Raw genomic sequence first — 13,332 nt, 5'->3', positions numbered from 1 at the left:
AATAATAAATTCAGGGGAAAATGGTCAAATACAACCCAATAAAGTTATTTCTTTGTCAATTATAACCTCAAACTTTCAAATTTGTAAATTACAACCTTAAACTCACATCTCCACATTATTACAACCCCAAGTCATATCCCAGCGAAATCAATCGGAATATGATATCATTAATCTTATTAAAATACAATTACATAATTTCCTAAAAGCATAAGTGTAGACACCTACTCTTGTCCCCATTCCCGCAAGGGAAAGGTTCGATGATGAAAGCATAAAAACTCCACTTGACAACGCATCTCCTATAAAATAAACGAATCTCAATTCCCCTTTTCATTTCACCCAAAACCAGCTATTTATGGAAACCTGCTAAAAATAGTAACTGCCGTAAAAAGTAGCTTCTAAAAGTGGCAAAATCATAAAAGATAGAAACCTGTCAGAATTAGGTGTTGCATTCCAACATAAATCCTAAATGAGATAGAAAACTGCGAGAATCCTATTCCTAATATGATTCGGAAATAAGAGTTACGTATTAATTGAAATCCTAACGAGCCTAGAGTTCGTAACGGGCCCAGACGCATTCCGTCACAAAATTAATACGCGCTAAAAGACTCGAATTAATCTCAAACTCTACGGATTTCAGGAATCCGAATCTGACAAAGAATTCGGCCCAGACATCACTTTCAACGCCCAGAGCTGGGCGCCGAAATCTTTGACGCCCAGCCCTGGGCGCTGAAATTGCATGGATCTCTATTTTCAACGCCCAGCCCTGGGCGCCGAAATCTTTGACGCCCAGAGCTGGGCGCCGAAATTACCTGGGACGTGTTTTTTCCTAATTCTTTATGGATTAGAAATCTGCAATTCTATCTTTCCACGAACTCTTCCCTATAAATAGACCCCTAGTTTCGACGTGAAAGGACACACAACAACACATAATATATTCTGAGTATTGACTCTAAATCCCTGAGCCTAAGCCTCTAGCTGCGAAACTGTTCACGCGTTCTGTCGCAATCGATCCATAAATCGAACAGAACGTATCCTGTCCCATAATCGAGATTCGTTAAATAAAAAGGAGAAATAGCAAAGTCAAAGTGGTTAGTTTTCTGAGAACAGTGACGCACCTCTCAAGGGTGCGTCGTAATATGTCCCTTTTCGTTGATTTAACTGCTTTCCTCGCCCTTTTTATGAACTGTTAAACTGACCTAATATGATTGTTCTATCACGCTTAACAAATATAATATTTTTGGGAAATCGGATTATCATGCTAGGTCTCTTAATGCTATTTAAAACAGATAATCACGATCGAATTAGTATTATATGTTGCATATTGCTAAAATCAACTCAGATTAGTTTAATAGTTAACGCATGTCCCTTCAATTATTTATGCTGAGCTAGTAAGGATATCCTGTCTCTGGAGTTATCGACGAGCGAATTACTCCTCTCGGTAGTTACAGTCCCCCGAACCCTCAATCTCTACCTTGCGGGTGTATATTGAGAGATCCCCACACCAGGGATCACAAGGGAACCTACGGCCGTGGTGGTCAAACATAATTGCACTCCCTTTATGTCACGATAACCGGGTTTTGTCAGTTTTTCTCATTGTCGTTAAAAACTGAATGACGACTCCTATATTACTAGTCAATTGGGTGTATACTCACAGGAAATCCAATTACACTTGATTGAATAAAAAGAATCGTCACACCCACGAGGGACGAGGTCACGTATTACAACCTTGAACGAATATTTCTAATTATTTTGTTTTTGTTTTATTAATTATTTAATTTTTCTTTAGAGTTTTTTTTGGAATTTTTTTTATTATAATATTAATGACATCATATTTAGATGGTTTTTGTCGGAAAATGGCACGTGATTGTAATTTAAAGTGCGGTATAGAGTTCAAGGTTGTAATTAACAAAATTGAAAGTTTGAGGTTGTAATTGGCAAAGACACAACCTAATTTTTATGTTTTTTGGACGAAGAAAGACACAACTTTATTGAATTATACTTGAACAAAGTAGAAAATAAAATACAAAGTAATAGTAAAAGGGAATAAGGTTTAGGAAAAAGACAACAAGAAGCAAAAAACAGTGTGACTATACTTAGTAGAAAAAGAAAATAAAAATAAAAATAAATAAAAAATGAAACACCCCAAATTCCACAAAACCCATTTATTTAATTATTTAATTTGTTCTTGCCTTTATTTTTTATTTTAAATTTTAATTTGCTCATATTAATCCCAAAATTCCAATTTCTATCCTCTGGAAAAAATAGGACAGAAAGAGAAGAGAGAGAAAGAGGAAGAAGGGTGGAGGAGAGAGAAAGTGAGAGAAATCGAAATCTGATAGTTGGAATGTTGGAAATGAAAAGCTGACATTATTTTTTGATTGAAATCTCCTAATTCTTTTTTTTCCTGTGTTTATTTTGGGGTTGATCTTCTGATAAAATTTTCAAATTCGATCAAGATTACAATAATCGAACTGAGATTGATGAAGGAGTAGTGGGACTTTGTTTGTTTTCGGCTTTTGATTTGACCTAGGAGAGAGAAAGGAGGAGAATAGAAGGAGATAGAAAGCGATGAACGGTGGCGATGGAGGTGGCGGAGGTGGAGGTGGTGAAGTTTCCGGCGTTGGACCACCGCCATCTCCGTTGGACTGGAAATTCTCTCAGGTCTTCGGTGAAAGAGCAGCCGGTGAGGAAGTTCAGGAAGGTGAGATCCAATTCTTGATTTTTGTTATTGATTGTAAAAGATTAATTTAATTACAAGATTAGGGTTTGAGATTTTTCGTTTTCTCCGATCTGATGTTTTTTTTTTATTGGGCTGAGTTTATCTGTTGCAAATATTGAATTAGAATGATGAATTTACAGATTTTGTTGAGTAGCTTTTTGGGGTCAATCTTGATTTTGATGTTGTCTACAATGCAATGGATCAGGATTAGGAAATGATTGAATGTAACATGGGTAATAGTATTACTCTATGGATATTGGATAAGCATAGTAACATGGGAGGAAATATATGTTTAGCTTAGCTTAGCTAGTGAGCTAGAAACGTTTGGAACGGCCCGTTAATGCTATTGAGTAATTATAGTAGAGAAAATAGTGTGAGGTATGAGTCCGTCTTCTATATAGCTGAAAGTGGCACTACTGGATATTGGATTGTAAAGGACCAAATTTGGTAACTACTGACTTGTTTACGTGTGGCTTAATGGTTGTTAAGTTGGTTGATGCCTTTCCAATCAAGAGTGTCTAGAAAACACAGTTACTGATAAGGCTGTATGTAGTTCCCTCTTAACCCAATCGTGCAATGGGCAGAGCTTGCCGAGGGGTATTGGATTGACAGGTTATTTTGTTATTTTACTATTTGTTTCCATGACGGCCTCATTATGTCTCCCATGTTTCACTACAATTATATAATGGATGATCTGTGTGTAGGGAATTAGATTCTCCCCTATTACTTGTGTGTTTTAGTTTATACTTGTGTAAGCAATCTCTAGGAATGCTCAAGCCCGTAGAAGTCAGAATAGGTGACACAGATTTGCTCGGATCTCTTGTATGGAAGTTACTTCTAGAGTGCGCTTGTTTAACAATCCTAGAGGGGAGGGGAACGAAAGAGATGGGAGGGAAGAAGTGTGCTTGCATTTCTCTTCCAAGTCTTTCTAATATTGAAAGGATTTGATTTGCTAAAAGGGGAAGGACAGATAATAGATCCCTCACTCTCCCCCTCCTTCCAATACACTGTTAGATTCTGCATGGTGTACTTTAAAGTGACTGGGTTAATCACTGTATTAATTGCTGCCAGTTAGCAGGATTTTATTTTTATTTTTTTATATTAGCTGTGTAGAAAGGATTTTGTTGCTTCAAAGCATATAACCTCCAGCATCCATTATAAGCCAGTATTTAGCCAGTATTTCTGTAAATCTTTGTTTGGAAGAGAAAGATCCAAGGTTCGGTAATCAACTGGTTTTTGGTCACATCTAGCTATATCATGAGTGCAGTATGTTAATTTTTTTAGGCTAGGATGAAAGAGAAGTTTATGCATCATGAATTTGATGAGGATCATGGATGGAATTTGGAAGAGATACTTCAGAAAATAAAGTGGATTCAAAATTGTAATTGTGCTTCTGCTGCTTAGAATAGTATTGGAAATGTTTGAGTGGAGGTCCTGGAGGATGTCCCCTTCTCCTACCATGTGCTTTTGTTACCTTTGTTTGAATTAATAGGAGTACATGTAGCTCAACTTGCTAAAATAATTTAGTATTAGCTGTTCATGAAGTTGCAAAACAAAAATCCGAGTCCTTAGTTTTAATGTGTTTAGATGCTTCCATCGCATGTGTCTCCTTTATAACTACTCCCTCCGTCCCTTTTTGTTCGCCTCATATGCCGTTTTGGTCCGTACCCAAAAGATTGCCCAAATACTAAAAATGAGCATGGGGAACACAATTTTGCTCTCACAAAAATACATATGGTTCCACCACTTTTATCTCTTCTCAATTTCACTCTAACCAAAATTAACAAAGCAAAAAATGGCTTGGGGGAAACAATTAGGGAAGGAGGGAGTACTTAAGATGAATTTCCCCGCTCCATCTTTCTTGTTGTATGGTCTAACTCTCAGAGTAATATTCTTAAGATGAATTTCCCTGCTCCATCTTTCTTGTTGTATGGTCTAACTCTCAGAGTAATATTCTTTTGCACCTATTACCTTGTATCCCATCTTTTGTAAATACCTCTCTCTTTGAGGCTATACATTATAATAATTAAAATTTAGTCAATGTGTTACTTTTATATATAGTTGGCTAGTCTTCAGACCTTTGTATTTCCTTTTGTAGTTGATATCATTTCAGCTATTGAGTTTGATAAAACCGGAGACCATCTAGCTACTGGTGATCGTGGGGGCAGGGTGGTTTTATTTGAGAGAACAGACACGAAGGATGTAAGCCCTTCACCTTCCATCTTATCACAATTTAAACATAATATAAGACTCGTGTTCTGATGTTCTCTGTATTTTCGGCAGCATGGTGTTAATAGAAGGGATATGGAGAGGATGGACTACCCAATTAGTAGGCATCCAGAGTTCCGATATAAAACTGAGTTTCAGAGTCATGAGCCTGAGGTAACTCCGGACTACTACTTTGCATGGTGTCTAATGTATGAACTCAATATTAGTGCAAAGTTTTTTCTGTACTAATGATGAGTTTGATTATTTTTTTTCTTGAATTCAGTTTGACTACCTAAAGAGTTTAGAAATAGAGGAGAAAATCAACAAAATCAGATGGTGCCAAACGGCTAACAGCGCATTGTTTCTTTTGTCCACCAATGATAAGACCATCAAGTTCTGGAAGGTAGGCTTCTCTCTGTTGTTACCTTGTGATATTCCTATAAGTGATGACATACTTGTTTCACTCAGTGCCTGGTTATAGTTAAATATTTTTTCATCTATCATCTTTACGTTTGCCTTATCTAAAGTAATTCATTCAAAGGATCTAAAAATTGGCATGTTGATTTTGTGGGTTGATATTTTCTCGAGAGTCCCTTATTTAGGCTTATTTCTTTCATCCAACTTGCTCATTTATTCCATAAGAAGTAGAAGATGATGGGGGAGCTGTCCTATTTAATGAAGAAGCTGCTGATCAGGGAGAAAAGTTACGGGAGGCTGACATCTATTTATCTACAATCATTACTCTTCCAGCCATAATTTTTTGTGTGCAGTGACCATACTGCTGAATTGCTGATTCATTAGTAGAGTAATTAATTTATACTTTTCCGTGCCTTTGTTTGAAAAATTGAAAATCTGTCTGCTCAGTATAATTCACTTCAAATACTAAGCAGATAATACATGAGGTCGATTTTCTTCTATTTGTTATGCTCATATTTTAAATTTGTTGTTGATCGGTTTGCTTCTTGATTGTATATTTTGTCAGGTCCAAGAAAAGAAGGTCAAGAAGATAGCTGACATGAATGCGGACTCTTCCAAATCTCCAGGTTCTGTTCCTAGTTCAGGTTTTCCAACCAGTTCCAAGCCGTACCTCGTGAATGGAGGATATCCTGACAAATTGCCCAACTCTATGAATGATGAGTCTTTCCCACCAGGAGGGATTACATCTCTGCGGTTACCTGTGGTAGTTGTACCCCATCTAGTTTAATTTTGTTTTTGGTTATTTAGTGACAGGCAGTGTTACTTGGTCCTCCATTCATGTTGGGAAAAAAGCTTTTGTTTTTCCCCTGCTACATTTGGAACTTCTATTATCACTATGATGTTAAATTATTAGGTAATTAACCCATCATGTGTACGGAACTATGCAGAACTTATATTGATTTGTGGGTTTAGATGTTAAATTATTAGGTAATGAACCCATCATGTGTATGGAACTATGCAGAAATTGTATTGATTTGTGGGTTTAGATGTAGGTAATTGAGTTACCTTTTACTTTGGAGTTTAGATGACTTGCTGAAGTTAGCAACGGTCTGAAATTTAGGCGACTCCATTGGTTCAGAGTGTCGGACTATGCATAGAGATATTTCTAACAGATTCTATTTTGCTTTATGAAAAAGAATTGTGTGCATACAGTTTTTTTTTCTGCATTATTGGAGTAGTGTTCATGTTGATATATGTTGGAGTGCAAAACTTGTTGACTGTTATTGTGTTTCATAGCATGAAAAAGAGCTTATAAGAATTCGTAAAACTAAAATTCGGTCTTCTTTGTGATGTCTTGTAACTGTTTGGTTATGTGACTATTCATTCTCACCCCAGTTTTTGTAAAATGCTAATGCTAAGCGCCTTGAATGTGTAGGTCACCAGCCAAGAAACTAGCCTTGTTGCTAGATGTCGGAGAGTATATGCTCATGCTCATGACTATCACATTAATTCTATTTCAAATAACAGGTAATTGTTCCTGAGATATGCAGTCTTGTAATTTCGCATTTCTCCTGACGTGTCATTTTTCTTTTATGCTAATACTTCTTGAGGATGCATTTATAATTGTATGCGTGTGTGTTTGCATATGCACATGTATAAGTGTATATATACCTTCATGCGTATGTAACTATTTATGTAATAATTTCAGTTGATCAATTTTGCAATTTATTTGATCTTGTAACGATATTGAATGTTGGGATCATCCAAAATGATGGTATCCTGAACTTCCTTGCAACATGCTTAAAAATTAGGATATTTGCATCTTCTGTTCTCAGTGAGTAAGTAGATGACGCTGAGAAGTAAAAATTTACCTATTTGAATTATTTATCTTTTAGTCATGGAGGGATCTGATGTGGCCAAAGGAGACGCCGACTTATATTTTCATACTTCAATGCTTCTTTGTTTAATCTATCTCAGATTTGTGGTACCTGCATCTTCCGTTTTTTTTTCTTAGTTGTTGGCATTATGAAAAATGAAGTCCTTATATTACGAGGCAGACATTGGAAATAAGACGCCTGTTGATTTTCCCTCCTTCCTAATTCCTACGTGGTTACATGCTTGTAAAATATTGTTCTGCCATTTACTGTTGATATCAATGAGTCACATTTACCTATGAGAGACCATGGAATCATGAACTTAGAGAATTTAATATCAGCATAACAGCATTTACCTATATAAAAAATCTTATGTTACTCTGCTGAGTATTATGTTGTGGTTTCCATGACATTTAGCTTTATCTCTGTTACAGTGATGGAGAGACTTTTATATCAGCAGATGATTTGCGGATAAACCTTTGGAACTTGGAGATCAGCAATCAGAGTTTCAATATTGTTGATGTAAAGCCCCAAAATATGGAGGATCTGACTGGTATATTTGATTTCACAGCTGCCCCTTCACCCTTTTCTCACTTTATGCAGGTTTATGCACATCATATTTAGCTCTTATTGGGCTGTGGATCAATATACTTGTCTTGTTCTGCTAAATTGCCTTTGTTTATCTTTTTTACAAAAAATATAACTTTTGTGCTCTTCCTTGCACATGGTAGGAGTACTTTTTCCATTTTACGCTTTGATCTTTAAAGGTTTTTTTAATTTTTGGCTTGGCTGAAGGCATTATAACTGGCAGCATTTCGCTGCATAGATTCCAGCAAATATTTTTTGGGAAATAGTATTCCAAAATCATTATACATGAACAAATGTACTTAGACGATTCCAGCTCCTTTATCAACTATATGGATGTGTCTAATCTAAAGCTAATGAAGTTGAAACGTAAGGGGTGAAAAAACAGTTTTCAGCTTGGTTGAAGTTTTATATGTTTAAAAAACAACTCCACAATATTAATGCTGTATTCCACTTGTGATTCGCTTGACACAAATTAATTGAGAGATCAGAATGTGTAACTTGTTTGGAAACTCAAATTTACATGCTAGCCCGCTTTTGTGGTTCTGAATGACACACAATTAGTTCATGAGGAAGTCTGGAAGGTGTGTTTTGGAATGAACGTTACGATTTGATGTCATTAAAGGTTGTGGAAGCATATCAATGACTTGTGATGATTATCTTCTTATGCCTTTTTAATCTCGTTATTATCCTCAATTGTTTCTTTTTCTTAAATTTTTATTTGAAAGTTGCGACCATGCTAGCTTATGTTTACACTAGAGACTCAGTTTTCTGAACACTTATGTTTGTCTTTTTTTTTTTTTACACGTAGAAACTCAGTCCTGTATACTTCTGTTTGTCTTTTTGCAGAGGTTATCACATCAGCTGAGTTTCACCCTTCCCATTGTAATACGTTGGCATATAGTAGCTCAAAAGGATCAATCCGCCTCATTGACTTGCGACAATCAGCTTTATGTGATAGTCACGCAAAATTGTGAGTGGTTAAGTGTTTCTGTTTCTTCTGCTATGTGGGAGATTTATACTTCTTCTTGAAGAATGAGGACGAGGAAAAGGGAACTGCTGTCATTTCCTTTTGTAGTCCTTCATGCTTACGTGTTCATTGGATAGTGGTCTAAATGAGTAGTCAAAGCGCCTAGAAATTTATAAGCAGTATTTTTTAGTAGAAAAAGTCAACTCAAAAGGTGATATTCGTTCCATGCAGATTTGAGGAACAGGAAGCGCCTGGTTCGAGATCCTTTTTTACGGAGATCATTGCTTCCATTTCAGATATTAAATTTGCAAAAGATGGAAGACATATACTTAGCCGCGATTACATGTCTCTTAAGGTTTGGATCTTCTTTCTGCCACTTAATATTAGCCTGAACATCAGTTCCTCTCTCCCTAGTATTTTTGGTTATTGATTTCTGTTTTTCTCGACTCATGTTACCGAATTGTTTAATATGGAAGGGTTGTTTAGTGCGATAAATCTGTAATATGGTCCATTAGGCGTATCCATTATTTTGGCTAAAGTTCACTTTATGGTCTCGTAATCTTTTTTCTCTTAACCATTACCTTTACAGAGGAGGTGAATTACAAAATATTCTTCTTATTTTATCGAAATTTTATAATTCACTGAGAAGTAAATTAGATAATAGTCATACTAACAGATATCTGAGTAAAATTTTGAATGCTTGATGGTTGAGACGTGAGAGAGCACCTCAGTGTTCTCTGAGGTGCACAATAGAGACGTGTTCTTGGGTGTCTTGGAGTATGACGAGGTGCAAAGGCGTGTGTGCCTAGGAAAAGCGATACACATATTTTGCACACTTGAGGGGAAAGGGAATGACGTAACGTCATAACGGAAGGGAGTTAAGGAGAATGGAAAGCAAAAGCCCAATTGTTTGATGTTGACATGTTGTTATTGTGGATATAAGAAGGGGAAAGGGAAAGAACACCAAGTGAACTTCGACCACCATCATCCCACCCTTTCCGTGTCATCAACAACATTGGCCACCATCATTCTACCCTTTACGTTTGTGGCAAGCACCCCCTTTTTTTCTCTTGCTCTTTTACTCTTCCTCAGATCTAGTTTCTAGGTGGGTGGGGGTTGATTTTCTGATGGGTTGGAAGGGTTTTGGTGGGTGCGGGGAGAGTTTCCTTGGGGCAGGAGCGTTTTCGTAGGTGTCGGTAGGGATTTACGGTGAGAGGAGAGGGTTTTCATGGGTGTAGGGAAGGGTCTTATGGTGAGATGGGAGGGTTTTTGTGGATGGGGGTGGTTTTGTGGTGGGTGGGATGAGTTTTCCGTGTGATGGTTGGGGTAGCGGGGTATTGACAGAGGCGGGGGGTGACTGGGGTGGTGCCGGAGGCAGTAAGTGGGTTAGGTGCATGTGGGGCCATAATGGTGGTTGGGTAGTGGTCAAAGTAGAAGAATCATTCCCTAGATGAAACCCTAGGAGGGGTGGGGAATCATGGTAGAGGAAAGTGGGGGAAACAAGTGGGTAAAGGGAATGAAAAAAGTGATCCCACTAACAACAAATAAGGGAATCACGGGGGTTCATTCCCTTACACTTTGTTGAAGACTCCCTATATCAAATCCTGTTGACTTGCTTCCTGATCAGCCATCCTTTAAAAAAGAATACTACATTATTTCCCATCCTTTAAAAAGAATACTACAAAAGAAAATGGTAGAAACTTGGCCATTGATCCACTTTTCTGTTCAGTGAAGTCCAAAATACTACATCCGGTTCAAAATAGTTGCACCATTTTTGTCTTTCACGTTTGCCACCGCATAATTTTGACCGACATATCTCTAGTTAATTAATTAGTGAAATTGCAAAAAATTGTTATCCTCAAGATGTATTGAGGCAAATCCTAACAACTTTTTACATAACCACGTTTCTTTTTTATATTAATAAAAATATCTGTTCAAAGTTAGTAGATGAATAGTTTAAAATCAAAATGGTGCAACTATTTTGAAACGGAGGTAGTATATGTATATCTGTGTATTTAAACAATGCTAAGATTGTGACTTCTTTTTGCAACTCATGGTATTATCACCTGTATTTTCCTGAATCACAGTGATCCTTTTGGTTCTGGTCCTTGGTGCCTGATGGTGATTCATGACAGAACGCCCGGTTAACAGATTTTTTGTAAAAACATTGAGTAGGACACGGGTTTACATTAATGAATTCTAATGACAGGATACATCATGCAGGCCAAAGGCCCTTCACCTTTTGCAGTGGCATTTGAAATTACTAGTCTCATAAGAATATTTTTACTTTCAAACAAGTAACATAAAATAACCATGGTTTTTAGATGCTGTCCAAAGTTGCTCAGATTGTGAACAGGGGATCTGGTACAGGTGGATTTGAGTGAAAGAATCCTAGAAGTATTGGACATGGCTACATGTCCAAGGGGGAGACATTTGCATAAGTTTAGTCCAAAATTAAGTGTTCAAGTGTGTCTTACCCATGTGAAGTGTCCAAAATGAAGTGTTGAGTAACTGACACGGGCACTAAGTGGTTTGAAGATTGGGATTAACATAGCCACATAGGCCTGACTACTAGGAAGTTCTGTATGTTCTAGAATTGTCATAGTGTCACTTCATATCTGAGTTTCGTGGGTTGGACATGGGGTATTTTCCATGGTTAATTGATTCGAAGTATTTGATATAAAGACTTTGAGAAACATTTGCATGATGATGGCGTTGTGCTGTAATTTTCCGCCTGTACTGCTGGTGTGCTACCCTTTGCTTTGCACTTCTATATCGGGATGTGTTGGTGACTTGATTGCAACTGCTTTCCAATTGCAATTTCTATTATTTTTATTTTGTATACCTGAGTATGATGAATTCTTGAGTGAAGTGCTGTGATTGCTGCAAGAGGAATTTTAAGAGCTGTTTCTCATTAGATTTCATTTGCTTATGATATAGTAACTTTTTGTCTTGGGATTTCAGTTATGGGACATCAATATGGATTCAGGTCCTGTTGCAACCTTTCAGGTCCATGAGTATTTAAGACCTAAGGTAAGATTTGAGGTTGATACCCCATTCAGATTCTATCTGTAGCGTTTTACGAATTTACTAATTGATGATTTACTTCCGCAGCTCTGTGATTTATATGAAAATGATTCTATCTTTGATAAATTTGAGTGCTGTCTGAGTGGCGATGGGCAGCGAGTGGCAACTGGTTCTTACAGGTATGAGTGCATAAATTGATGCAGTTCTGTGTATATTATTGCTTTAATTTTCCCCTCTTAATTGGAGCAAAATATTTTGTGTTCCAGCAATCTATTCCGTGTGTTTGGTTGTGCTCCTGGAAGTACAGAGGCCACAACTCTGGAGGCCAGTAAAAATCCCATGAGGTACTCTTGATGATAAAGCAGGGAACTAGTGTATGTCTTCTATGAAATGCAAATTTAATTGACATGATTATGACAATTGCAGGAGACAAGTGCAAACTCCGACAAGACCCTCCAGATCATCATTGAGCAGCATAACACGTGTTGTTAGACGAGGTTACCTCTTTTTTGTTTTTCAAACTTTGATTTTGTAATCCACTTTAGTTTTAAGACGAGGTTCAGTTATCTTATCCACCCAAACATTTTTGACTCAATAAATTGGAATGTGTATTGTAGGATCTGAGAGTCCTGGTGTTGATTCAAATGGAAATACTTTCGACTTCACCACAAAATTGCTTCACCTAGCTTGGCACCCATCAGAAAACTCAATTGCTTGTGCCGCAGCAAACAGTTTGTACATGTATTATGCATAAAAGATGGAGCTGGAGGATGGTATATTGTTACTTGGCTAACTTTTTTGGGGTTGATATCTGAGAAGGGCAGAAGGCCATTTCCCCCACCTCACAGCACACCGACAGTAAATTAAATGTGGCCTGTTTGCTCTTTGTTGATTCAAAAGTGCCTCTTAAACTTACTGCAGCTGCTCTCACAGATTTCGTCGAGGTCATTTTCAGGTCACAGCTCTGATTATTTATAACCACCGGCCACAAATTCCTTTTTGTTTATTATTATTTTTAGCCATGGCTGCTGCTAAAAAAAAGATAGGTGCAGCTCTGTTCTTCAATATGTGTTGGTGGGGAAATTTGTGTTTGTAGCTCTCCTACAACCAAAAACTAATATGGGATGTTTCATATTGCCACTAGAAGAAGTCTAAGAAGACGAATGTAGCCTGCCTCTTTCCTTCTTTTCCCCCTTTTTTGACCTTAAAATGTTGGTGAGAAAGGAGCTGTTTAAAACAAACAACTAGTGAATTGATTTATTTATTTCTTTCAAGTATGATTAGTACAATTTTTTCTTCTCTTCTACTTATTTTTTTTCTGGGGGTAATTATTATGATAATAACACTTTAGAGGATACTTTTGTTCTTATCTGACACTGTTGTAATATTCAGATAGTAATTATTTCTTCCAAGGATCATTTCTGTTTTAAATTTTTATTTCTGTAGTCGTCGCAGTGCAGCATTATTGTAGAAGAGAATAACGTGGTCCTGATTCAATTAGTGACATTCATTATGAACTGCAATAAATCTTC

The 13,332-nt window shown here is 37.0% G+C and overlaps 1 protein-coding gene across 3 annotated transcripts; it reads left to right on the top strand.

Annotated features, from left to right (window-relative positions):
- Nucleotides 1–2,240: 2,240 nt before the first annotated feature.
- LOC110799316 (serine/threonine protein phosphatase 2A 55 kDa regulatory subunit B beta isoform) lies at nt 2,241–13,218 on the top strand. 3 transcript variants are annotated; one of them, XM_056843133.1, is made up of 14 exons: nt 2,241–2,701; nt 4,818–4,921; nt 5,003–5,101; nt 5,211–5,330; nt 5,910–6,104; nt 6,780–6,871; nt 7,653–7,771; nt 8,653–8,776; nt 9,005–9,128; nt 11,738–11,806; nt 11,888–11,979; nt 12,067–12,144; nt 12,227–12,297; nt 12,418–13,218. In XM_056843133.1, the coding sequence occupies exons 1-14, from the start codon at nt 2,569–2,571 to the stop codon at nt 12,552–12,554; spliced, it is 1,557 nt and encodes a 518-aa protein (XP_056699111.1). In that variant the 5' UTR covers nt 2,241–2,568; the 3' UTR covers nt 12,555–13,218. The 3 variants fall into 3 exon arrangements, with proteins under 3 accessions (XP_056699111.1, XP_021860249.1, XP_021860248.1); XM_022004557.2 differs by having other exon boundaries at nt 5,910–6,107; XM_022004556.2 differs by having other exon boundaries at nt 2,242–2,701; nt 5,910–6,110.
- Nucleotides 13,219–13,332: the final 114 nt, after the last annotated feature.

This window comes from Spinacia oleracea, chromosome 4 (assembly GCF_020520425.1).
Source record: "Spinacia oleracea cultivar Varoflay chromosome 4, BTI_SOV_V1, whole genome shotgun sequence".
In the NCBI taxonomy this organism is placed as follows: domain Eukaryota; kingdom Viridiplantae; phylum Streptophyta; class Magnoliopsida; order Caryophyllales; family Amaranthaceae; genus Spinacia; species Spinacia oleracea.
Note: the sequence above shows the minus strand (reverse complement) of the source record. Positions and strands in the feature narration are given on the sequence as shown.

Bases quoted from the DNA above. Each gene is read 5' to 3' on its own strand.
- LOC110799316 (XM_022004556.2), top strand. From the start codon at position 2,569: ATGAACGGTGGCGATGGAGGTGGCGGAGGTGGAGGTGGTGAAGTTTCC. The intron at 2,702-4,817 runs GTGAGATCCAAT...TTCCTTTTGTAG, and splicing joins CGGTGAGGAAGTTCAGGAAG to TTGATATCATTTCAGCTATT. The intron at 11,807-11,887 runs GTAAGATTTGAG...TTACTTCCGCAG, and splicing joins ATGAGTATTTAAGACCTAAG to CTCTGTGATTTATATGAAAA.